At 40.0% G+C, this 27,113-nt stretch overlaps 1 protein-coding gene across 2 annotated transcripts in view; it reads left to right on the top strand.

The window, feature by feature from the left end:
• SGCD (sarcoglycan delta) overlaps positions 1-27,113 on the top strand; it is a 426,978-nt gene that overhangs the window by 244,533 nt on the left and 155,332 nt on the right. For both annotated transcript variants that reach the window (XM_003268565.3, XM_003268564.3), the window contains 2 exons: positions 20,012-20,099; positions 25,515-25,634. In XM_003268565.3, the coding sequence (XP_003268613.2) occupies positions 20,012-20,099; positions 25,515-25,634 (208 nt within the window). The remainder of the gene's footprint in view (positions 1-20,011; positions 20,100-25,514; positions 25,635-27,113) is intronic.

Raw genomic sequence — 27,113 nt, 5'->3', positions numbered from 1 at the left:
AGGTTGCAGTGAGCCAAGATCACCCCACTGCACTCCAGCCTGGGCGACAGAGTGCATACTGATTTGTTGAGACCCTGTCTCAAAAAAAAATAGACAATCAGACTTATAATAAAATTCTAAGCTATGCTAAGTGAAATGAGGAAAGAGAGGGCAAGAGTAAGAGGATGGAGAATAAAGAGGCTACTGTGTTAGGCAAGGAGGTCAAGGCAACCAGGTGGATATGGAGGACAGAGGGAGGCACTTCCAGGCACGGAGGAAAAGAAGTACAAATTCCTGTAGGCAGGAAGGCACATGGATTGTTTGAAGAACAGTAAGAGGCCAATCCTGCTGGAGTAGTAATAATATGGAGAAACCCAGTAAGAAAGAAAAATATTGAGGAGGTAGTAGCAGACAGGATCATGTAGGGTCTTGTAGTTAGGAGTTTGAATTTAAGCCTAGCTGTGACAAAAAGCCATTGAAGGAATTTTTTCCCCCATGAGAGTGACATAATCTGTGTTGAATTTGAAAAGAATTACCTGACTGCTCTGAGGATAATAGAATTTAGGAGGGCAAGAGTAGAAGCAGGGAAATCAATATGGACTAAAACAGCTATGTTTACATTTCCAAGATATGTTCATTTTTAATTATCTTTTTAATTTGATTTATAATTTAATGGCACTAAAGTCAGAAAATGTATTCTGTGTGGCACTGTTGTTTGGGATTTCTTTGTAAACTAGGACATTATTTTTGCAAATGGTTTAGTATAATTGAAAATAACATAGATTCTCAATTTCTTGGGGGCAGAGCTCTACACATCCATTAGTTCAAACTAGTTAAATATGAGCATTCAGGGTGTCCACATTCTTGCTATTATTTGGTCAGCAGAATCTATCATTTTCTAATAGATTTCTGTTAAAATTTCATGCTAGCGTTTGCTAAATTTCCTTGATACTTCTGACAACTTTTAATTAATATGTTTTAAGCTACATTGATAGATACATACCTAGTCATGATTTATAGCTTCCAGTCATATTTTGTTGTTTTTATATGCAGTCTCTATGGAGTACATGAATGCTTTTTGCCTTAAATACTGTTTTGTCTAATACTAATTTTGATACCCAACTTTCTTTTTAACTTTTAAGTTCAGGGGTACATGCACAGGATGTGCAGATTTGTTACACAGGTAAATGTATGTCATGAGGGTTTGTTGTACAGGTTATTTCATCACCCAGCTATTAAGCCTATTAATAGTATCCATGAGTTATCTTTCCTGATCCTTTCCTTCCTCCCACCCTCCACCCTCTGATAAGCCCCAGTGGGTGGTGTTCCCCAGCTTTCTCTTAGTAAGACTTTGCCTAGGATGTCTTTTGCCATATCTTTATTTCCAGCCTTTCTATACTGTTTTGCTTTAAATATCTCTTTTATAAGTAGTATTTACTTGCAATTTTGTATATGTTATGGATATTTTCTATTCCTACTATCCTGGTTTGTATTTCTTCTCTACCATTCTCTTTATTTTCTCCTTTTTTGTTTTTTGCTTCATTTTGTTTTTGTTGAGACAGACCCTTGCTCTGTCTCCCAGCCTGGAGTGCAGTGGCACAATCTCAGCTCACTGCCACTCTGCCTCCAGGGTTCAAGTGATTCTCCTGCCACAGCCTCCTGAGTAGCTGGGATTATAGGTGCGTGCCACCACACCCAGCTAATTGTTGTACTTTTAGTAGAGATGGGGTTTCATGATGTTGGCCAGGCTGGTCTTTAACTCCTGACCTCAAGTGATCTGCCTGCCTCGGCCTCCCAAAGTGCTGGGATGACAGGGTGTGAGCCGCTGTGCCCGGCCCTTCTTTTTTCCTTTTTAAACATTTTTTTTTTTTGGTCTTTCTTTCTGGCAGTTTCTTTTTTATCCCCTCTCTTTATGTTCTACCGGCTTCAGGACCACAGATTGCATTTCATTTATTTTACGGCCACTTTAATTTTTAACATGTATATTTATTAAGTATTTATATTCTCTCTCTTAGATATGATGTAGGGATCAGTCTGCTTAAACTTTCCAGTAACCTCTATAATACCTTTCCTCTCTCTCCCCCTGAATATATAAACCTTGCAGCAGTGAGCTTCACTGCTGTCTCATCTCTTTGAGAACTCTCAAAGTCCCCTCTAACTCACTTGAGCTAAGCACACAGTCACAGTCTCCGTGGCCTGCTTCTAGATCCTTATGCCAGCAAGCCTGTGGCTACAGCCTACATTCTAGTTAGTGTTTCTGCTTCTGGTCCACAAAGATGATAATCCCCCAAAACTGTTTTACTGTGGTAAAATACACATGACATAAAATTTACCATGTTAACTAAAGTGTATAATTCAGTGGCATCGAGTATATTTATAATGTTGCACAACCATCAACATCATCTAGTTCCATGATATTTTTTATTACCCCAAACAGAAATGCCATATCCATTCAGCAATCACTTTTATTTCTTTATCCAGCTCCTGGCAACTGCTAATCTACTTTCTTGTGGAATTGCCTACTCTGGATATTTCATATAAATAGGATCATATAGTATGTGGCTTTTGTGTATGGTTTCTTTTACTTAGCGTAATGTTTGCAAGGTTCATCCGTGCTGTAGCGTGCATCGTACGTCATTTTTGCAAGGGAATAATATTCCACCGTATGGATATATCACATTTTGTTTATTCATTCATCTATTATTGGACATTTGTGTTGTTTCCACCCTTTGATTATTATGAATAGTGCTACTATGAGCATTTGTGTACAAGTTTTTGTTTGAATATCTGTTTCCAATTCTTTTTAGTATATACTTAGGAGTAGAGTTGCTGAGTAATGTGGGAATTCCATGCTTAACGTATTGAGGAACTGACAAGCTGTTTTTCATAGCAGTGGCACGCTTTTACATTCCCACCAGCAGTGTATGAGGGTTCCAATTTCTCTACATTCTTGCCAATATATGTTATTTTCTGTTCTTTTTTCTATTATAATTATTCTAGTGGGTGTGAAGAATTACCCAATTTTTAGTCTCATTTTGACTTACTGGTTTTCCATTTGTTGCTGTTGTTGTTGTTGTTAGCCTAACATTGCTGTGGTCTTGGAGCAAAAGAGTCAATCAAAACACAACCTGATCTCTCCAATCTGAAGTCTTTTATAAATTCTGGCCATATTTCTTAAGTAGACAATTGAATGAAGCACTCATAAGCCAAAGTATCTGATCATATAGCCATTACTTTTCAAAGAGCGTGAAAGGAGATATTCTCTCTGTGGGGTTAGATAGACACATACCAATTGAAGCAATCAAAGGTTGCTTCAAAAACTTTCCTCTTTTGACATCACCCCTTTCCAACCAAACTAATATAATGCAGACATTAGCTAGTTAAGTGAGGAGAGTGGAGAATATATGTGCTTTTCCTATGAGAATTGACCTTCCTCAAAGAATTAGTGACAACTACAAAATCACTCCTCTTGTCTCTCTTTTGACCTGTCCACAAAATTAGAAATTTTGACCAGCGAAGAAAGAAATTTAGGGCACACAAAAATAATTAAGAAATGTACGTAATACCTGTATTTTTCAATACTTCTTCAATAATGGTCATGTTTTTATGAATATTTTTGTATTTTATATTGATATTTATGATTATGAACATATTGTTTATTCATGACTTTTTATGGTCATAAAAACAATACATGCTCATTTCTTTTTCCAGTAAAAAAATTGGAAGCACATACTATACTTCTTAAGAGCTTTACGGACTCAGCGGGCTTACAGTATGAAGGTCTCAGCCTTGGATTTGAATAATGAGCCTGGGATCCAGGTCAGGTTCTGCATGACCTGAAGATTACTGCTTAACTTTTCTGTAAATCTGAGAATCACGTGGACACAAAGTTGCAACTACTTTGCCTCCAGTCATGAAATATTTTGTTTGAATACCCTCATTTTGGCCTGCCGTTCCTGACTGCCCCACCCAGGTGAACCTGATTTAGGACCCCACATGGACTTGGTGTTTCATGTCCTAACTTTAATACTTTAATCAGCAGTTACTTAGCCTTTCTCCATTCTCCCCAAGCCTAGTTCTCTATGGCAGCTGGTGAAATTCATCCCTCCTCTCAGACTGGAAGGCTCACAGGTAAAGAACAGCATTGACTATGTAACTGTCAGACACCTTTTTGGTCAAGGTACCTTCTCATGCATCCTTAATCATACCAGAGAGTCAGCTAGATACACATTCTATGCAGGACTCTCTTCTTGTTATTTTTTATTAATTTTTTTAGAGATGGGGGTCTCATTCTATCACCCAGTCTGGAGTACAGTGGCCTGACCATAGCTCACTGTAACCTCAAACTCCTGGACTGAAGTGATCCTCTCAACTCTGCCTCTCCAGTAGCTAGGACTATAAGCACATGTCACCATGCCCAGCTATTTTTTTCTTTTTTGTGGAGACAGGATCTCACTATGTTGCCCGGGCTGGTCTCAAACTCCCAGCCTCAAGTGATCCTCCCTCCTTGGCCTCCCAGAGCATTGGAATTACAGACATGAGCCACTGCACCCATCCCCATCCTGTTCTTTAATACTAAATACTGTTAGCATATATTGAGTCCTCACCCTTTACTCGGCACTATGCTGCCTGTTTTGCATATATCGTCTTCTCACAGACACCTATGAGGCAATGCTATTCTCTTCCCCATACTTCATAGGTGGGGAAATGGAGATACACCAATTAAGTTAACCACCTGCATAGCTGGTGGATGGTCAGGTTCTAGTTCCAGCCTGTCTGCCTAAAGTCATGCTCTTAACCACTACATATAAAGCAGAAACTGACCACATCCTAACATCACTGTCAGTTTGATGGGGCTGACAGAGCTCAGCAACCATCACCGCCAAATTAACCCCCTATTTAAAAATGTAAGTCCAGAGGTACAAACATGATGCCAAATTCCTTATACATGCTATTTAATCCATTTAGTTCTGTAAGGGAGGTACTGTCATTATCTCCATTTTGTACATTATTATCCCCATTTTCCAGCTGAAGAAACTAAGGCTGTGTAATCTAGGGTTACTGGTTCAGAAATAGCACAGCTAGGATGTTAATTCAGGGCTCTGTACCTCCAAAGCCCTAATTAACCACAACAGCATACCACAAAGAAAGGCTTGAGTAACCCCAGGGTTAGTAGTCTGGGCTTTGGGTTTTTTTTCCCTGTGTTATTCTGATTTTTTAAGAGGTCGTACATCCTTCAAAGCAGTCAGCGTTAGACTGGGCATATTACCTCTACAGCAAATCAGATTGTATCTCTCCCATGACATAAGCCAGTCTCTATGCAGTTGTTTTTCTCTCCATGTTAGTAATTCCGATCTCAACTTGCACTTCTCCCTGAAAGACTCACATTGACTTTATCCAAACTTTTCCTGAAAGAGGGGTTTTGACTCCCCAGAATGCCATGCACCATTCTGTGAAAGGTCAAAATCCAAAGCAACAGGCCCTCACTGATGGAAGGAGGAAAAATATGCAAAGAGAACCGAGGAATGTGTGGGGGCCAGCCACAAAGCCCAGACTTGTGCTCTCAGATCTGCGGGAGCTCTTGGCCAGTGCAAGACCAAGGACACCTTGCATGGAAGAACCCTGTTTGCAAATGTGGACAAAAGCCAGAGACGTTTAGCCCACGGAGTTTCTGCAGCAAAGAGTGGGGTGGAACAGTCTTGTCTGTATTGTTATCAGTGCCATGAAATTAACCTTCCATGTGAAAAGCGTGTCTTAATCTTGGTATCAGTCAAGTTTTAATGCTTTAATACTGGAATATGATTGACCTCACAGGGAATAGACAGCTGCCTCCTTGAACTGCAGGGGTCTCTCTGCTTACTGGCTTTCTCAGAAACCCTGGTCAAGTTTCTCTCCCTACCTATGAAGAATTCCCTAACTGTCCAACCAGTGCTGAAGTCTTTTCTTCATCACAGGTCTTAAACTTACAGCTTAGACTACACATTCCACTGTAATAGAACAAGCAGAAAGTGCTCAACTCTAGAGTGCTAGTCCTATCTTTGCAGTTTACCAGTATGCAAGTCTGGGTAAGTTGTGCTCCACACTCAGCCTCAGTCTCCCCATTTATAAAATGGCAATTATACTTAGTCACCAGGATTGTAGACATTAAGCCATCCAACAAGTTCTATTGAGAGTACACCAGATGTGAGGATAGCTACAAAGCCCTTTCATGGTTTTAAAGAGATAAACCAGAGATAGCTAAGTCATAACTTGTATATATAAAGCAATCATTAAAGTAGCATTCCCTAAAATGGGTCTCATTAACATGTACTTTAAGAAAAAAAAAATATGATTAAATAAATTTTGGAGCGATTGGGTACACAAAGATAAACAAATTGTGTTGACATAGGACTTCTGAGAGCAAATAAAATACTAACATGGACTGTGCAACTAGAAGGTAGGGGAGAGTATATTGAATTGCCTAAACTATTTTACCATAAAAATTTGGGGGCTCAAATTTTTTAATACTTTAAGTTCTAGGGTACATTTGCACAACATGCAGGTTTGTTATATAGGTATACCTGTGCCATGTTGGTGTGCTGCAACCATTAACCTGTCATTTACATTAGGTATTTCTCCTAATGCTATTCCTCCCCCTGCCTCCCACCCCACAATAGACCCCGGGGTGTGATGTTCCCCTCCTTGTGTCCAAGTGTTCTCATTGTTCAATTCCCACCTATGAGTGAGAACATGTGGTGTTTGGTTTTCTGTACTTGTGATAGTTTGCTCAGAATGATGGTTTCCAGCTGCATCCATGTCCCTGCAAAGGACGTGAACTCATTCTTTTTTATGGCTACATAGTATTCCATGGTGTATATGTGCCACATTTTCTTCATCCAGTCTATCATTGATGGACATTTGGGTTGGTTGCAAGTCTTTGCTGTTGTGAATAGTGCCGCAAAAAACCATACATGTGCATGTGTCTTTATAGTAGCATGATTTATAATCCTTTCAGTATATACCCAGTAATGAGATCACTGGGTCAAATGGTATTTCTAGTTCTAGATCCTTGAGGAATCACCACACTGTCTTCCACAATGGTTGAACTGGTTTACAGTCCCACCAACAGTGTAAAAGAGTTCCTATTTCTCCACATCCTCTCCAGCATTTGTTGTTTCCCAACTTTATAATGATGGCCATTCTAACTGGTGTGAGATGGTATCTCATTGTGTTTTTTTATTTGCATTTCTCTTTTGATCAGTGATGATGAGCATTTTTTCACGTGTCTGTTGGCTGCATAAATGTCTTCTTTTGAGAAGTGTCTGTTCATATCCTTTGCCCACTTTTTGATGGGGTTGTTTTTTTCTTGTAAATTTCAGTTCTTTGTACATTCTGGATTTTAGCCCTTTGTTAGATGGGTAGATTGCAACAATTTTCTGCCATTCTGTAGGTTGCCTGTTCATTCTGATGGTACTTTCTTTTGCTGTGCAGAAGCTCTTTAGTTTAATTTTTTCCCATTTGTCTATTTTGGCTTTTGTTGCCATTGCTTTTGGTGTTTTAGTCATGAAGTCCTTGCCCATGCCTATGTCCTGAATGGTATTGCCTAGGTTTTCTTCTAGGGTTTTTTATGGTTTTAGGTCTAACATTTAAGTCTTTAATCCATCTTGAATTAATTTTTCTATAAAGTGTAAGGAAGGAATCCAATTTCAGCTTTCTCCATATGGCTAGCCAGTTTTCCTAGCACCATTTATTAAATAGGGAATCCTTTCCCCATTTCTTGTTTTTGTCAGGTTTGTCAAAGATCAGATAGTTGTAGATGTGTGGTGTGATTTCTGAGGGCTCTGTTCTGTTCCATTGGTCTATATGTCTGTTTTGGTACCAGTACCATGCTGTTTTGGTTACTGTAGCCTTGTATTATAGTTTGAAGTCAGGTAACGTGATTCCTCCGGCTTTGTTCTTTTTGCTTAGGATTGTCTTGCAATGCGGGCTCTTTTTTGTTTCCATATGAACTTTAAAGTAGTTTTTTCCAATTCTGTGAAGAAAGTCATTGTTAGCTTGATGGGAATGACATTGAATCTATAAATTCCCTTGGGCAGTATGGCCATTTTCACAATATTTATCCTTCCTATCCATGAGCATGGAATGTTCTTCCATTTGTTTGTGTCTTCTTTTATTTCATTGAGCAGTGGTTTGTAGTTCTCCTTGAAGAGGTCCTTCACATCCCTTGTAAGTTGGATTCCTAGGTATTTTATTCCCCTTGTAGCAATTGTGAATGAGAGTTCACTCATGATTTGGCTCTGTGTTTGTCTATTATTGGTGTATAGGAATGCTTGTGATTTTTGCACATTAATTTTGAATCCTGAGACTTTGCTGAAGTTGCTTATCAGCTTAGGGATATTTTGGGCTGAGGCAATGGGGTTTTCTAAATATACAATCATGTCATCTGCAAACAGGGACAATTTGACTTCCTCTTTTCCTAATTGAACACTCTTTATTTCTTTCTCTTGCCTGATTGCCCTGGCCAGAACTTCCAACACTATGTTGAATAGGAGTGGTGAGAGAGGGCATCCCTGTTTTGTGCCAGTTTTCAAAGGATGCTTCCAGTTTTTGCCCATTTAGTATGATATTGGCTGTAGGTTTGTCATAAATAGCTCTTATTATTTTGAGATACGTCCCATCAATACCTAGTTTATTGAGAGTTTTTAGCATGAAGCGTTGTTGAATTTTGTCAAAGGCCTTTCCTGCATCTATTGAGATAATCATGTAGTTTTTGTTGTTGGTTCTGTTTATGTGATGGATTACATTTATTGATTTGCATATGTTGAACCAGCCTTGCATTCCAGGGATGAAGCCAACTTGATCATGGTGGATCAGCTTTTCGATGTGCTGCTGGATTCAGTTTTCCAGTATTTTATTGAGGATTTTTGCATTGATGTTCATCAAGGATATTCGTCTAAAATTCTCTTATCGTTGTGTCTCTGCCAGGCTTTGGTATCAGGATGATGCTGGCCTCATAAAATGAGTTAGGGAAGATTCCCTCTTTTTCTATTGATTGGAATAGTTTCAGAAGGAATGGTACCAGCTCCTCTTTGTACCTCTGGAAGAATTCAGCTGTGAATCCATCTGGTCCTGGACTTCTTTTGGTTGGTAGGCTATTAATTATTACCTCAATTTCAGAGCCTGTTATTGGTCTATTCAGAGATTCAACTTCTTCCTGGTTTAGTCTTGGGAGGTTGTATGTGCCCAGGAATTTATCCATTTCTTCTAGATTTTCTGGTTTATTTGTGTAGAGGTGTTTATAGTATTCTCTGATGGTAGTTTGTATTTCTGTGGGATCAGTGGTGATATCCCCATTATCATGTTTTATTGCATCTATTTGATTCTTCTCTCTTTTCTTCTGTATTCGACTTGCTAGTGGGCTATCAATTTTGTTGATCTTTTCAAAAAAACAGCTCCTGGATTATTGATTCTTTTGAAAGGTTTTTTTTGTGTCTCTATCTCCTTCAGTTCTGCTCTGATCTTAGTTATTTCTTGCCTTCTGCTAACTTTTGAATGTGTTTGCTCTTCTCTAGTTCTTTTCATTATGGTGTTAGCGTGTCAATTTTAGATCTTTCCTGCTTTCTCTTGTGGGCATTTAGTGCTATAAATTTCCCTCTACACACTGCTTTGAATGTGTCCCAGAGATTCTGGTATGTTGTGTCTTTGTTCTCATTGGTATCAAAGAACATCTTTATTTCTGCCTTCATTTCGTTATGTACCCAGTAGTCATTCGGGAGCAGGTTGTTCAGTTTCCATGTAGTTGAGTGGTTTTGAGTGCGTTTCTTAATCCTGAGTTCTAATTTGATTGCTCTGTGGTCTGAGAGACAGTTTGTTGTGATTTCTGCTCTTTTACATTTGCTGAGGAGTGCTTTACTTCCAACTGTGTGGTCAATTTTGGAATAAGTGTGATGTGGTGCTGAGAAGAATGTATATTCTGTTGATTTGGGGTGGCAAGTTCTGTAGGTGTCTCTTAGGTCCACTTGGTGCAGAGCTGAGTTCAATTCCTGGATATTGTTGTTAACCTTCTGTCTTGTTGATATGTCTAGTATTGACAGCGGGGTGTTAAATTCTCCCATTATTATTGTGTGGGAGTCTAATTCTCTTTGTAGGTCCCTAAGGACTTGCTTTATGAATCTGGGTGCTCCTGTATTGGGTGCATATATATTTAGGATAGTTAGCTCTTCTTATTGACTTGATCCCTTTACCATTATGTAATGGCCTTCTTCATCTCTTTTATTCTTTGTTGGTTTAAAGTCTGTTTTATCAGAGACTAGGATTGCAACTCCTGCCATTTTTGTTTTCCATTTGCTTGGTAGATCTTCCTCCATCCCTTTATTTTGAGCCTATGTGTGTCTGTGCACATGAGATGGGTCTCCTGAATACAGCACACTGATGGGTCTTGACTCTTTATCCAGTTTGCCAGTCTGTGTCTTTTAATTGGGGCATTTAGCCCATTTACATTTAAGGTTAATATTGTTATGTGTGAATTTGATCCTGTCATTATGATTTTAGCTGGATATTTTGCCCTTTAGTTGATGCAGTTTCTTCCTAGCATTGATGGTCTTTACAATTTGGCATGTTTTTGCAGTGGCTGGTACTGGTTGTTCCTTTCCAGTTTTAGTGCTTCCTTCAGGAGCTCTTGTAAGGCAGGTCCGGTGGTGACAAAATCTCTCAGTATTTGCTTGTCTGTAAAGGATTTTATTTCTCCTTCACTTATGAAGCTTATTTTGGCTGAATATGAAATTCTGGGTTGAAAATTCTTTTCTTTAAGAATGCTGAGGCCAGGCGCGGTGGCTCACGCTTGTAATCCCAGCACTTTGGGAGGCCGAGGCGGGCGGATCACAAGGTCAGGAGATCGAGACCACGGTGAAACCCCATCTCTACTAAAAATACAAAAAAAAAAATTAGCCAGGTGTGGTGGCGGGCGCCTATAGTCCTAGCTACTCGGAGAGGCTGAGGCAGGAGAATGGCGTGAACCTGGGAGGCGGAGCTTGCAGTTAGCCGAGATTGCGCCACTGCACTCCAGCCTGAGTGACAGAGCGAGACTCCATCTCAAAAAAAAAAAAAAGAATGCTGAATATCGGCCCCCACTCTCTTCTGGCTTGTAGAGTTTCTGCCAAGAGATCTGCTGTTAGTCTTTTGGGCTTCCCTTTGTGGGTAACCCGACCTTTCTCTGTGGCTGCCTTTAACATTTTTTCCCTCATTTCAACCTTGGTGAATCTGACAATTATGTGTCTTGGGGTTGTTCTTCTTGAGGAGTGTCTGTATTTCCTGAATTCGAATGTTGGCCTGCTTTGCTAGGTTGGGGAACACTCCAAAGAGTGTTTTCCAACTTGGTTCCATTCTCCCCATCACTTTCAGGTACACCAATGAAACGTAGATTTGGTCTTTTCACATAGTCCCATATTTCTTGGAGGCTTTATTCGTTTCTCTTTACTCTTTTTTCTCTAAACTTCTCTTCTTGCTTATTTCATTAATTTGATCTTCAGTCACTGATAACCCTTTCTTCTACTTGATCGAATCAGCTATTGAAGCTTGTGCATGCATCACGTAGTTCTAGTGCCATGGTTTTCAGCTCCATCAGGTCATTTAAGCTCTTCTCTACACTATTTTCTCTAGTTAGCCATTCATCTAATCTTTTTTTAAGGTTTTTAGCTTCCTTGTGATGGGTTCAAACATCCTCCTATAGCTCAGAGATGTTTGTTATTACCAACCTTCTGAAGCCTACTTCTGTCAGCTCGTCAAAGTCATTCTCCATCCGCTTTGTTCTGTTGCTGGTGAGGAGCTGCTATCCTTTGGAGGAGAAGAGGTGCTCTGATTTTTAGAATTTTCAGCTTTTCTGCTCTGGTTTCTCCTCATCTTTGTGGTTTTGTCTGTCTTTGGTGTTTGATGTTGGTGGCCTTCAGATGGGGTTTTGGTGTGGATGTCCTTTTTGTTGATGTTGATGCTATTCTTTTCTGTTTGTTAGTTTTCCTTCTAACAGTCAGGTCCCTGAGCTGCAGGTCTTTTGGAGTTTGCTGGAGGTCTGCTCCAGACCCTGTTTGCTTGAGTATCACCAGCGGAGGCTGCAGAACAGCAAATGTTGCAGAACAGCAAATATTGCTGCCTAATCCTTCTTCTGGAAGCTTCGTCCCAGAGGAGCATCTGCCTGTATGAGGTGTCAGTTGGCCCCTACTGGGAGGTGTCTCCCAGATAGGCTTCATGGGGGTCAGGGTCCCACTGGAAGAGGCAGTCTGTCCACTCTCCAAGCCCAAACGCTGTGCTGGGAGAACTGTTGCTCTCTTCAGAGCTGTCAGACAGGGACGTTTAAGTCTGCAAAAGTTTCTGCTGCCTTTTGTTCAGCTATGCCCTGCCCCCTGAGTTGCAGTCTACAGAGGCAGCAGGTCTGGCTGAGCTGCATTGAGCTCTGCCCAGTTCAAGCTTCCCTGGCCGCTTTGTTTACCTACTCAAGCCTCAGCAATGGTGGATGCCCCTCCCCCTGCCAGGCTGCTGCCTCGCAGGTCAATCTCAGACTGCTGCGCTAACAGTGAGCAGGGCTCCGTGGGTGTGGGACCTGCCGAACTAGGCATGGGATATAATCTGCTGGTGTGCCATTTGCTAAGACCGTTGGAAAAGTGCAATATTTGGATGGGAGTGTCACATTTTTCCAGGTACCATCTGAAATGGCTTCCATTGGCTAGGAAAGAGAAATTCCCCAACGTCCTGTGCTTCCCTGGTGAGGGGATTCCCTGCCCTGCTTCAGCTCACCCTCCATAGGCTGCACCCACTGTCCAACCAGTCCCAATGAGATGAACCAGGTACCTCAGTTGGAAATGCAGAAATCACCCTCTTCTGCATCAATCATGCTGGGAGATGCAGACCAGAGCTGTTCCTATTCAGCCATCTTGGAATGGACCTGGGGGCTCAATTTTTTTTAAATTTATTTTTTAAGAATGGCTATTTATATATTACGGGTAAGTTTTTTATAGAACACTGGAAAACGCTAGCAAGAAGGCTCAGGCAGTTAGGGGAAATATTGTTTTTATGTTGTGAAGATGAAATTGTCACCTGAGAAACATAGACGAGTGCGTTGTTCATTGTCAAGTGCCACCTTCCCAGCCTATCTCTGATCTCATACAGGTTTGGGGTTGTTACATGAGTGTTAATTTTGTCTTTCTAAATGCAGAACAAAGATCTAGACTACCTTTTGTACTGCTCTGTTATAGTTCCTGGTACTGCGATGGGTGCATAAAAGGGCAACCAACTGAGCTCTAGCATTCCTGTCCACAGCCATGTAAGGATAAAACATCTGCCTCTTTACACACCCAAAAGGAATCTCTGTGACAGCTGCACTCCCACAGAGCGGAGTTCAGGTTACACTCTGTTGCTTTGGGCTCTTGGGTTGGATATTGAGGAAGTCATTCTTAGCCAAGGCATCCCAGTTAACCTTCTTATCTGACCTTACCCCTAAAGAAGATATGTCAGTATTTTTTTCTTCTATGCAGTTTGCTACATTTCAGGAAGCTTGTTTAGCAAATTAGAATTAAAACTTAATTTTATGTCTCCTTCTGATTTCCTTATTCCCAGATCTAAGTGTGTAATTCAAGCCCGTCTCCCCACTATCCTTTGGACACAGACGCACACAGGTGCATGCATGCATGCATGTGCACGTGCACACACACACACACACACACACAGTAGGAGAACCACTGATTTTTCACTTCCTAAGTTTCTTTGAATTCTTTGTAACCTTCAAACTTTGAGAGATTTGCCTTGAGATATTACCTTTAAGTTAACAATTGTGTTTTAGTATGTCTGCCCTCTTATAGGATCCCCACTGATGATGTCTAGAGAGAGCAGAAAGCAAATTTTAGGCTACCAGGAAAAGTCAACATGGAAATGCACAGAATTTTGTGAGAGTTGACAGCTGAGATAGTGTAATTATGAACATTTTTATAAAGGAGCTTTTAGTATACAGTGGAAGGCACAGAGGAACTTAAAAGACATGATGTAGGATTGAAGGCAATGCCAACTGTGCACCCTAATACATCAGACTCCTAGGCATTTCACACTTAACATTTCCAAAGCTGAACCTTCAAGCCCCAAACCTCTCATCTACCAAACTCTCCCTTCAAATATTCACTCCCTCACCTCCTGTTCTGTAGCTCAGTAAATGGCTGTTGCCTCTCCAATTGCCAAGCAACACAAGGATTATCCCTCGCTCTGCCTCCTTTCACATTCCCAAGCCCCATCAGTTACCAACCCCTTCCAGTTCTAAAAATGTAACTTGTCTTCCCCTACCTCCACTCCAGTTCAGGTTGCTATTGTTTCTTAGCTGAATGACTACAATAATCTCCCACCTGGCCTCTCATATCATGTACTCCTCTTTTTAGCACATGCCACAAGGTAACCAGAGTGATCATGTTTAGTTCACACCTTCTCCTGCTTAAAACTCTTCAGTGACTTCTCTTTTCTGAAGAAAGTTCAAAACCCTTAAAATGGAGTATAAAAGCAGAATGGGTAGATAGACTTACCAGATATCTGGACATACCACAAAGCCACAGAAACAAGATAATATGACATTGGTACAAGAATAGATAAATAGACAATAAGACAGCCTACAAGTCTGAGTCAGACTCAGATATATTTGGGAATTAATATGTGCCAAAGTGATACCACATAATAGTGGGAAAAAATAATGATTGGTAGATAGTGTTGGGGAAACTGCCTTACATTTGAATTCCTACGTAACTACATACTGAACTAGACTCCAGAGAGAATAAAGACTTAATATGAAAAGTAAAGCTCAAATGTTGATAGAAGAAAATATATAGAATGAACTAGGAAAGGAAAGGATTTCTTTGTGAAATCCCAAGACACAATTCATTAGTAGAAACAAATGTTTTCTTACATCAAAATTAAACATTTCTGTTCATCAAAGAGCAGCATGGGCAATGTTAAATTTTTCTATCTCCCTTGAGCATCAAACTCCAAGCACATAGTCTTTCTCTCTGTCCCTTAAGTATATACCAAGCTCTTTTTTGCAGAGGGCCAAATACACTTGTCTATGTTTTTGCTAAAATGTCTCTCCCCTAACAAGGCATTTCCTGACCACTCGAGTTAGAGGAGGTCTCACTGCGTGTGATCTCATTTCACCTTCTACTTTGTGTTCGCTGCACACGTTGAGACTGCAATTATCTGATCACTTACAGAACTCAGTTAAGTGTCTATGTCCCCTGGTAGTTTGTAAACTCCGGCAGACCAGGGGCTACCAGCTCAGCCCTTAGGACAGTGCTTTATGCTTAGAAGATAGTTGAAAATGTTAATACAGTGGATTAATAAGGGGCAGTTGAAAGAGGGCGCATTCACTACCACATGCCAAATGAGTGCTACATGCCCAGCACAGATTCCAGGCATCTTTTGACCTTTATGTCCACAAGAATTTGTGTAATAATGTGTGCTGCTGCTTCTTTCTGTCACCTAGAGACTCAACATCTCAAGTCTAATTTGTATCTTCTACCATTCCTTGCACTGCATTAGGAAGTGAACAAATATTTGCTGCCTATATATCTATATGGCCTCCTCCCACCACACTGCGTTTTCTATGTTTAGATTATCACATCACTCATGCTTAATGGCTTGCCTTTTGAAAACTGACAGTTATTGTCAACCTTTATTTAATTATTTCTTTTGTTGACAATTCTCACTCTGTGTTGACTCTTAATTTGATCTGAGCATTGAGTTATTCAGCAAATATTTATTGAAAGCCTAATGGGTGCCAGGAATACGTGGGGCACTAGAAAAGCTGGCAGTCCCCTTGCAGTGGTGACAGATGAACATGACCCCTCAAAGGAATCATTGAGACGAAACAGCTAAACTTTGTGAAGTATTGAGAGAGACCAAAATGCTCCCAAATTTGGGCACAGTGCAGAGAGTAGCTGAATAGGAATGCTACAATGGGAAAACTGGACTGTTTCCCAGCTTATTTTGAGAAAGAGCTTCACAGTGTAGCTTCATTATTCATGACTGGAAAAAAAATTTCAAAACAATAGAAATCTACCCAAGCATATTTATAAAAATAGACTCCAAGAAAATAAAAATAACTATACTATATTATTGTTTTTCAGTAACTTGTTATGCTTTTAGAAGGATCAATTCAGAGACAAAGCATCATATTGAAAATAATGTTAATAATAGAGATATGTGATGCTTGCTGAAGAAAAACTTACGAACTATCCTTTGAAAATGATTTTAATGACAAATCTCACTTTGTAGAAGCCGAATTTTTCCAGGTGATATTCAAAGTTAGTGTTATTTTAGTAAACATAGATCACTGCAACCAATGCATTGTGATGACTGTGGAGAAGTCACTATGTTCTGACTACCCAGTGTTGTGAGCCTTCCAGAAGAGTGGTTGTGCAGAGAGAGCCCCAGGTAAAGAACTTGCTGTGAGAGGACCCATGGACTATTCCTTTAGTATTTCCAAAGGCAAAATCTCATGGAAATATATTTTGTCTCGGTATAAGGGAGAACTTTCTAATGTGATCAAAAGTGAAATCATTTGTCCACAGTGTATCAAGCTCCCTGCCTACTCAAAGATGGGGGCCTTTCCAAGGTCTCTTCCTGAAACTCAAGATCTTAGAATTTTGCAGCCTAATACAGCTTTCAATTATATATATTAAAAACTTTGTGTTTTATCATAGTTTTTATGTACCATAAAACTGTGAAGCAAGTACAAGGGTGTTCCTATACATCCCAAACTCAGGCTTTCCTATTAACATCTAACATTAGTAGGTATATTTTGTCACAATTAATGAACCAATAATGATACATTATTATTAACTAAAGTCCACCCTTTATTTCGATTACTTTTTTTTTTTTTAAGTAATATCCTTTTTGCGTCCAAGGATTCTATCCCGGAAACCACCTTATATATAGCTCTCATATCTCCCTAATCTCTTGGCTGTGATAGTGTCTCAGATTTTCTATGGTTTTGATGACCTCGACAGTTTTGAAGGGTACTGGTAAGGTATTCTGTAAAATGGCCGTCAATTGATATTTGCTATTTCTTCATGTTTAGATGGGGATTATGGATGTTGAGGAGGAAGACCACAGAGGCAAAGTGCCATTGTCTTTTTATCATATCAAGGGTACATGCTATCAACATGATATACCAGTCTTGATGTTGATTTTGGTCAGCTGGCTGAGGTAGTGTTGGTCAGATATCTCAACTGTAAAATTACTCTTTTATTTCCCCTTTCTGTATGGTGCTCTTTGAAATGAAGATACTAGGCACAAGTCACCATTAAGGAGTGAGGATTTAATCTATATAGATTTTTTGGAATTCCTCCGTCTGGGTAGATTTGACTATTCAACCTCATTTATCTGTTCATTTATATTTGTATAGACTCATGGATATTTATTTTATGCTCTGGGTTACAATACAGTACTGCATTATTTGTTTTGTTCCTCAAATGCTTTCAGCTTTAGCTGTTGAGAGCTCTTTCAATTGCCTTCTGTGTCACTTTGACATACCCCTATGATTATAAGGTTTTTGGTTTCTTGTTTTTTAAACACTTGCTTTCTGGCATTAAAAGATGCTGCAGCCGCCTGTCGAGGATTTCTTGTGCCAGCCATTTCTCTAAGGAGCTCTCCTCATGTAGCTTTTGTTTGTTTGTTTATAGTTTTAAAGTGTTTCTAGAGTCATTGCAGGTACTTTCCACATATTTTTCTTTATTTTGGGGGGTCTTTTTTTCGACATCATTATGTAGCCTTTAACTTCATTTCACAGATGCAGAAACTAAACTGAAACTAAAAGAGAAATGATTTACCCGAGGCTACACAGTTACCATAGAAGTGGAGTTGTTATAAAGCCTAAATTGTTTGACTCCAGAGCTCACACTCTGAACCTTTACTTTACAAGGTCAGTCTAACTTGTTACCTAAGTTAGAGTTAGATAGAAACAGTGCTGCTGTAACCAGCCTGCCCTTTTGTTAGGAGGAAAGGTGAAAATAAGCCAAGTTTTCCTCTGGCAAGTCTCCCCTCAGGATTCCAGCCACGCTGAGAGTTCAAAGCCTTTTCTGAATGTGGGAGTTGTTATGTGCTGTCTCGTGGTTTTCACTATGTATCTGAATTCCCAGATCAGATTGTTAGCTCTTCAGAGAGCAAGGAAAATATACTACACTGTAGGATTATTAAGGTAGGTAACTTCTGTCAGCCACATCACATCAAAACAGGCTGTGATGATATGGTTGCTATCAAATACAAATATCAAAATCTGCACCTTTCATACCAGGAGAGCGTAAATCTTGATTGAAGTGATATCACATTCTCTCCCCTTTCCTCCACTTTTGAAAGCCACCTGGGGATGGGTGTTGGCTGCCATTCTGCCATGTGCAGGTGACTGGACTGGGCTGGCCAGTCCAGTCTGCATCCCCACCAGTTTTAGAAGGAAAAAGACATTAGACAGCCCACAATTTTCTTACCTCCATGACCTTCTTTCTTTATTTCAACTTGATGAAATTGTATCTATTCTTTTCAAGGCTTAGCCCAAGTGTTCATTCCTTCAGGAATTCTTCTTTGCTTCCCATTCCACAGCCCCAAGCTGAGAATAATCTCACCCTTCAGGAAAGTCCCCCAAGCATCTCGTAGCTCCGAAATCACTCTTGCTATTCTCTGGCTAGCATATTTGTGACCATCTCCTGGTCTCCACTAGAATATAAGACTTAGAAGGTAAAGACTGAGCTTTGCCTGTCTTCTGCTTGCTCACAACTTGTAGGACAATGATTTTTATGTATTTGGGGCTCAACACATTGAGCTATTATTGAATTTTCAGGCAGGTATATACCATATAGTGACAAAGGTTCCAAAAGGCAGGAATGGCTACCAGATTCCTTTTCCCATGTTCTGTGTCAGGGATTCATCCTTTAATTTATGGCTTTAGTTTACTCTAAGAAAATGACAACTTCTAAACCAAGGGTTGGCACGCAGTGGCCTTTGAGCTACATTCAACCCTCTGCCTCTTCTTGTATCACCAGTGATCTAAGAATGGTTTTCATGTTTTTAAGTGATGGGAGGGGGAGACAAAACACAAAAAGAATATCTCATGGCATATTCAGATTATATTAAATTTTAAATATAAAATTGAAATTTTATGAAATTTAGATGTCATTTTCCATGGATAATATTTAATGAAATACAATCATACCCTCTTTGTTTACGTATGGCCTAAGGCAAGTTTTACACCAAAACAGTAGAGTTGAATAGTTACAACAGGGACATACATCCCATGAAGCCTAAAATACTCAGTCTCAGGACTTTCAATAAAAAGTGTGCCAAGCCCTATTCTGAGTCATGCCCAGAAATGTATACCACTGTGTGAAAAAGTCGGGGAGCCCTTTAGATAAAGGGCAGAGTAGATACAGGCACAGACGGCCTAGAGGAAAAGGAATCTGGAGACAAGAAAAGGAAGAAAACGGAAGCAGAGGCATACCTGGGGACATCAGATCTCCTGGGTTTTGTATACATGCATTGCAAATATCTCTACAAAGGATTCTTATAGTTGGTGGGTATGCCTGAGGGGCAGATCTTGGGTATTTTACAGAACCTTCCTGCTCTTCTATAAGGACTCTGCATGGCCCTTTGAAGAAAGGGTGACATTAGGAGATTATCATTCATTTCTGATCATTCTGTGTACCAAGACAAATATTTTCATTAAGCTCTAATGGGCTTTGTGTCTTAATTGTCTCTAATTCAACCATAATAATGTGTGTGTGTTCTGGGGGAATCTATATTGTGTGAGTGTGTGTGTGTGTGTGTGTGTATGTGTGCATTTCTTTGGAAGAAATCTGTTTTAGATAGATGCTAGTTAATTATCATGTACATAGGGATATTTAACCATTTGGAGTTTTTGAGTAAAGACACGTTGACTGGAACTTGGCTAAAGCCATTTCAGCCCCTTGGAGGGTTGTAATGACAGTTCTCTTTGTTTAGAAATCTATCATTTTCATGTGTTTCTCTTATTTTCTCATTGCAGGGTAATGCCCTGTACTTCAAGTCTGCCAGAAATGTTACAGTGAACATTCTCAATGACCAGACTAAAGTGCTAACTCAGCTTATAACAGGTAAGAAAAGGGAGAACTTAGCAGTGTCTAGCCCATGCTAGGCACTCAGAAAACAGAATTAATGGTCAAAGGAAACACCATATGAACCTGAAAATAAAGTGTGCTAACACATTGCCGAGAAAGAGAATGTAGCATGTGTTCTGTGATTCTACTAGAGGGTAGAATCCCATACGTACACATATTAAACTTATGAAATCTAATGATACCTACTTAGTGGGGTAAGAAAAAAAGATTTCTTTTCTAAGCAGATTTTCATAGAACATGGCCCCTAAATATAAGCCAGCTGCTTCATCTGGTGCTCAACCAAAGAAAAGCTTCTTGCTCCAGTGCTGGAGGAAAAAAACAGGCTGTGTTGGATTGGTTGAGAGAAGAATACGGTATCTATAAAGCCAGGGATCATACTTTATGGGCTGTGAAAGGGATTTTTAACTATAGTTTGAACCCATGCCATATTTGCTATATGTGCTGACTTGGAACCGAACTCAATTGCATGATGTGGATATATCTTTACTGTATATATTTGTGTGTAATTCCTTTTAATATAGCAGATCTGTGCCTAACAGCTGTGGAAAGCACCCACTGTGTTTTAAACTACAAATTCCTGAAATCTAAACAAGGACTGGTTATTCACAATAATGATTATAATGATAAACATGGACCTCGTGATTTGGTAACATATTGAGCAGCACAATCAATGCCCACTCTGTAAGCAGTGAACAGGGAGGCATTATGCACCCCCACAGTGGAAGGGAAAAGGAATTTATGTGTGAATGGCATTGTTATACTTACAGACAGAAAATGCCATTTGTTTGGCTTCAGGGCTAAGAGTAAAGTATACAGCTGGACATTTTGAGAAGCCAGTTACCCAAATGCCTTGAAACATTACCGTTACTGTGAATAAAATATCTGGAACCCACTAATAAGCCATAGGGAGACAGGTACCTTTGTGCCCATAGTCTTCACTCCTGGGGAGGGAGCCTCACTCCCACTCTGCCCCTGGAGTGCTGCATGCGGATGTCTAGAGATTCATAGCCAGTGGGTGACTTGGACCATCTGCCAATCAAGAAACTCAGGGATTGAAGGAACTGCTGCCTGGCAGAGCCCATAATCCATAAACATGTTGTTTCAGCGTGTGACTGGATCTTCTGCCTTGCTTATATAACATCTGGCCTGCAGTCACAATGCTAAATAATTAAATAAACAGCTTCAGTAAGCAATGATTTAAGCAGCATGTGTGAAAATTGCCTCCAGGAGGGTAATAAATCCAACCTGCAGCTCCCAGATTTTCACATTCAAAAGGAACTTATTTAGCCTGTTGATCATTTCCCATTTATTTGTAGTAGGAGATTTGGTTTACTTGAGATTTTGTTTTGATAAAGCGGGAACTGCCCAAATGACTATTATTCAGCAAAAGAGTGAGTCAGTCTCTTTTTTTCCCCCAACTCTTCCTCTCCCTTCTCTCCCCACTCTTCTGACACCCCTTTTCACCTCCCCTTCAGTGCTTCTCTCCCTATTCCTTCCCCTCTCTCCTCCCACCCCTTTATCCCTCTCCTTCCCCTTCTCTCCTCTAGTCTCTCTTCTTCTTCCTCTCTTCCCTTGTTTCTTCCTCCTTCTCCCTCCTCCTGTGTCACTATTCTTGACTCTATCCCTCCAGTGGTATTTGATATTTGTTTTCTGTCTCCCTATGATGAATTGTAGAGAAGATATTAGATATGTTTAAAACATCATTCTAAACACACACACACACACACATACACACACGCAACAATACACCCTTAAAAGTTTTCCTTCAATACTTTCCTTTTACATTACATTAATGCACACAGTGGAAAAGCACCCAGCCGTCCCAGCAGACAATACCTTCTAATGTCTGTTGTGCTGGGTGCTGTACTTATTGGAAAACAAATCACTCCTGTCTTCTAAGAAGTGAGGTCTACAAAGGCAATCCTGAGGAATAAAGAATTCTGTTTACCTAAGGAATGTCTCAAAAACCCATTAGGAATTCTAATGTTAGATGTCCAGGAAGTCTTTTCACAGTAAACAATGCTTCACATGATAGTTAAGTTCTCAAATTAGATCACAAATGCCTATTTGACCATAAGGCAGGCTGCTGATTTAGTATCTAAGTAGTGGGTCTGAATGGGGAACCCTCCTACCTACATGGAGGAAAGCAGTGGAGATGCTTTGGACAGCATCATGAGGGAGTGGGGAAGGGTTCTAGTATTAAGAGAGTTGGGAAGAGAAATTAGGCTTGAAGGCCACAAGGCCTTTGTACCTCCCAGATTCATGGAGACTGTTGATGCATTTTGATGGGGCTCCAGTTCTCCTCCCTGTTTAGGAGATTAATTAAGGAGGCACACCACATATAGACTACACAGAGGGGGATTAACTCAAGATTAGTTTCACATTAGGAATAGTGGTTTTTTTCTTCCCGGAGAGGAGCAATGAGTTCAACATGTGACCTCCTGAGCTGTCTCCAGCTCCATTTGCATTTGTCTCTAGAGTCATTTTTAAGGATTCCAGCCATGTCCAGGGAATTTGGCAGCCCCAGGTGAAATCAACAAAGGACAAGCCGTCTGCACCACTGAGCCAACAGTTGCTCTGTGGGGTTTTGGCTAAAACTACCAATTACTGAGCTTTAGATACCCAAATGGTTGTGGCTCTTTGTAAATTCCACTTTATGTTCTGTGAAGCCCTGAAAAGCAAGATAACTTAATTGTACTTTGTGTTCTCTGATTGCTGAAGCATACTTTCTATACTGCTATAGTCCTTTAGTATCTGCTTCTGTACGTCTCACAGCTGTTCATGAGTTCAAAGTAACACAGGAAGGTGTCCTTAACTCCTCAGGGAGCAGGTTGATGATATTGCCCAGGTCCACAGAGGAGAAGTTCAAGCATGTGTGTCCCCAAGTTATACAACTGCTTTTTTATATGAATGGAACAAAAATGGGCAAACTCTGCTCGCCCTGTGCCCATCCTGAGGTCATTCATTCATTCATTAGTACTTCATTACCTTCCCATTCTCAATCTCCCTCCTCACAAAAATAAAGTAATAACCCTAAAGCATTGACAATATAATATAGATTTTATTCAAGGTTTTGATACCATCAAGAAGATAGCTGCATCTTAGCCTTTGCAGAAAACCTCAAGCCAAATCCCTCATTGGACATCTCAGCTCTTTCAAGATTTCCTTCTGGCCCTTGTCTCCAGTTTTCTATTTCTCCTTATCTTCACAGAGCTCATTTCCTGGCTGTTCCAGATGTGCTGGCCCCAGCCCCCTTCTCCTTCCTAGACAAATAAATGCCCCTTTCCTTCTGTGGAATAATTCTTAGAGCTCCATTCCAGACCCAGACCTGCCATTGTCTCTAACCTTGCGAGAGCCCTCTGCCTTGCCACCATTTGTTCTCCTCATCTGCAGCATCAAAGTGGTCAGATAAGATGACTTCCGGGTTCCATGATGCTTGGAAGTGCTGTCCTATCTCTGCTATTTCAATCTCCTACTCATCAGGGAGCCTTTCCAATGTCCTTCTTTGTGTTGGACAAAGATTTCTTTTTATAAACACAATGTCATTTATTCCTTTCAAACTTTCTATAACATAGATACAGTAGGCAGTTATAGTCCAATGTTATAGATGCAGAAACTGAGGTTCAGAAAGATCAAATGATTTGCCTCAAATCACATTACCACAGAATGAGTTGGGAAATAATTCATGTCTTCTGGTTCCTAGTCCGACAGTCTTGACAAAGAGAAAAGCCACCCCAGATGCCCAGTGGCTAGTTGGCACTATCAGCCCGGCCTTAGCATTCTCCTGCTTCAATGTAATTTTTCAGAACACGTGCACCAGACAAGGCTGTTCAGTGGCCATGATGGATCAAGACAAAACAGCACAAACACACAAACACAACTCTGGTCATGTGTGTACATAGCAAAACTATAAACATTGTCCAGACCACAAAAAAGGCCAAACATCCCCCTATCCTGGCTAATAAGAGTGACTGTTTCTTTATTCACCACATTTTTAGCATTTCCCTGGTCTGTCTTTCTTCTAGATAAGATTTACTCCCATTTCCTGATAGTATTTAATCCAGGGTAGAGCCTTATTTCCTTAAACGTTCCCCAAAATAACCTAATATAAGATCACATCCTCTGATAAGTCCTTTCTCATGGCTTCTTTCTGAGATGCCCTATGGGTTTCCTTATGGTGTGTGTTGTCCCTCACTGCAATGAGTAATAAACCCAATTTGTTCAACAGCAGATGTGTTCCTAGTGGTCTTTGGCTGGAAGGCACTGGGGACTCTCTCATTGCTATTTATTATTAAGTGACACTCTTTTGAAAAATACCAGAAAGAAAACAATTCCATGTCAGAATCTTCTGAACAATTTTGGAAAAAGTACAAGATTTCTAGACTCTACCCTCAAATTTTTTTCTGTAAGAACTTCTAGATGAAAAGATGGATTTCTTTCTATCTGAGCTAGGTTCAGTGAGAATGATTATACTCCTGGATTATTCCTGTGTATTTCTGTAGACCAGCTTTTGAGAACCCCATGAAATTCAGGTATTCAGGTAGATCCAGTAGATCCAGCTCAGATAGATTGGAATGCCTTCTTCTTTTAGAAATTCTAACTCATCAGCCTGTTTTACTTTTTCCATAGTACCTAAATCTTCCTGCAGTTTTCTGGTTTAATAATAAAGTTTTAAATGTATATTGGTGTGTCTCCATCAGAATATACATGCTACGGAATCAGGGGATTGATTTCCTTGTGCAGTATTACAGCTCCACATTCAAGAACAGCATCTGTTGCCATCTGATAAACCATCTAAATTTAGTTTTCACTGAACAAAATCCTAATATAAAAGATTGAACAACTTCTAAGGCAATTAATTACAATAACCATTTTACTATGAAATGATCTATATACTAAGGAAATAGATTTCTCTTGGTGTCAAATGCAGCCAGTGGGTTAAGGGTACAAAGTTAAACACATTTCAGCTGAATTTTCGAAAGTTCTTTCTGATAATTAGGGAGGTCCAAAGATATGTGATTGCCTCAAGAAGTGTTGAGCCTCTGGTGCCTTGATAAATGCAAGCAAAATTCCGCAACTATTTGACAGCAATTTGGTGGTTAGCTGAGGGAAATCACAGTCAAGGATTAGTTTGGAGGAAGGGCTTGCTGGTCTTCAAAATTATAGCCCAAGAATATATTATTAAAAGTAATTGACGAGACCTGGCTAAAGTCATGAGACTGATTTTCATGGTCAGCTTTTGAAAACCACTCCACTGAACATTGAAGTCTCATACAATCTTGTTAGATGTGTGTGTTCTATGAAAAGCTTTTTGTAGTCAAAGCGATGAGACTAATGGTGTTTTCTCTCTCTCTCTCTCCTCTCTCCTCTCTATCTCTCTATATCTCTCAGGTCCAAAAGCCGTAGAAGCTTATGGTAAAAAATTTGAGGTAAAAACTGTTTCTGGAAAATTGCTCTTCTCTGCAGATGATAATGAAGTGGTAGTAGGAGCTGAAAGATTACGAGTTTTAGGTAAGGAAACTTGAATCATTTAACTTGTTTGATGCTACTGTGTACATTTTAGAGGAGAAGCAAAATGGTGTTATGAACAGGATGTGTCCTCCCAAAATTCGTATGTCGAAATCCTAACTCCCAAGATAATGGTATTAGGAGGTGGAGCCTTGAGGGGTACTTAAGTCATGAGGGTGGAGCCCTCATGAATGGGATTAGTGTCCTTCCAAGGGAATGAAAAGACCAGAGATCCCTCTCTGACATGAGAGGGTACAAGAAGTTAGCAGTCTGCAACCTGGAATAGGAGCCTCACGAGAACCTGACCAGGCTGGTATCTGATCTCAGACTTCCAGCCTCCAGAACTGTGAGAAATCAATTTCTGTTGTTTATAAGCCACCCAGGCTATGGTACTTTGTTACAGCAGCCTGAACTGACTAAGACAAATGGTGTCTAGAAGAGTGATTTAGGCCAGTTTCCTGGATTCTTTTAAAGCAAGGCAGTTGAACCTCCCTGAGTCTGGTCCCCTAGTGGAAATTTCTCAAGCTGTCAAGTCTTTTTGGCACATCTTTCAACACTGAGCTTTGTGTGAGAATGAGTGCTCATCCAAAGAAGTCTCATTTAGCACATCCTGTACTCACAGACTGGCAGTCGTACTTGACGCATTCCAGACTTGCATACATGATGCAGTGATTCCTAAACCTGGTTGCAACTGAAGAATCATCTAGGAAACTTTGGAAGGGTTTAGGTTCATAGTTCCAACTCTGATTTACTGAATTAGAAGCTCTGGTGAAAACACGGAGAATTCATTATTAAAAATATTTGCAGAAATTTCTATGATCCCACTGTTGGAATTACTGAATTTGAGCACATAGCAAATGAATCTTTTATGGCTGTACGCTGAAATGATCTAGCATGGTGATTTAAGGATCCTAGAACTCGAGCTGACCTGGCTTTTAATTCCTGCTGTCACCCACTAGTTTTGTGACTTTGGGCAAGTTGCTGGTATCACTGAGCCAGTTTCCTTTTCTGCGCAATAAGGTTAAGAACATCTCCCATCTTGAGTTGTCCCTAAGGTTAAATGAGAATCCGTTACATCCACTTATCACAGCCCCTAGCACAAAATAATGCTCAGTCAACAGTAGGTGCTGCTGCTGCTGCTGTTACTACTTATATTACTATTACTATTAATGCTAATGCTACCTTTCCTTCTTTAGCTCCCTGAGATTCACTGTAGCATAGTGATTAAAATCTCAGGCACTAGAAGTAACCTGTTTTTAACCCAATTTCTATCGTTTACTAGCTGTGTAACCTTAAGCAAAGTATCTAATCTCTCTGTGCCTGCTTGCTTACTTGCTTATAAAATTGGTATAATAGAAGTATCTATCTTCTGAGACTGCTAAAAAGATTGAATGAAATCATCTATGTAAAGTACTGAGTTGGCTAAAATACTAAGTGTCCAATAAGTGCTAGGTGTTATTATCTTAAATTGTTAGTATTATT

Source organism: Nomascus leucogenys, chromosome 2 (genome assembly GCF_006542625.1).
Source record: "Nomascus leucogenys isolate Asia chromosome 2, Asia_NLE_v1, whole genome shotgun sequence".
NCBI lineage: Eukaryota > Metazoa > Chordata > Mammalia > Primates > Hylobatidae > Nomascus > Nomascus leucogenys.
This window is presented reverse-complemented; position numbering and strand designations above follow the sequence as displayed.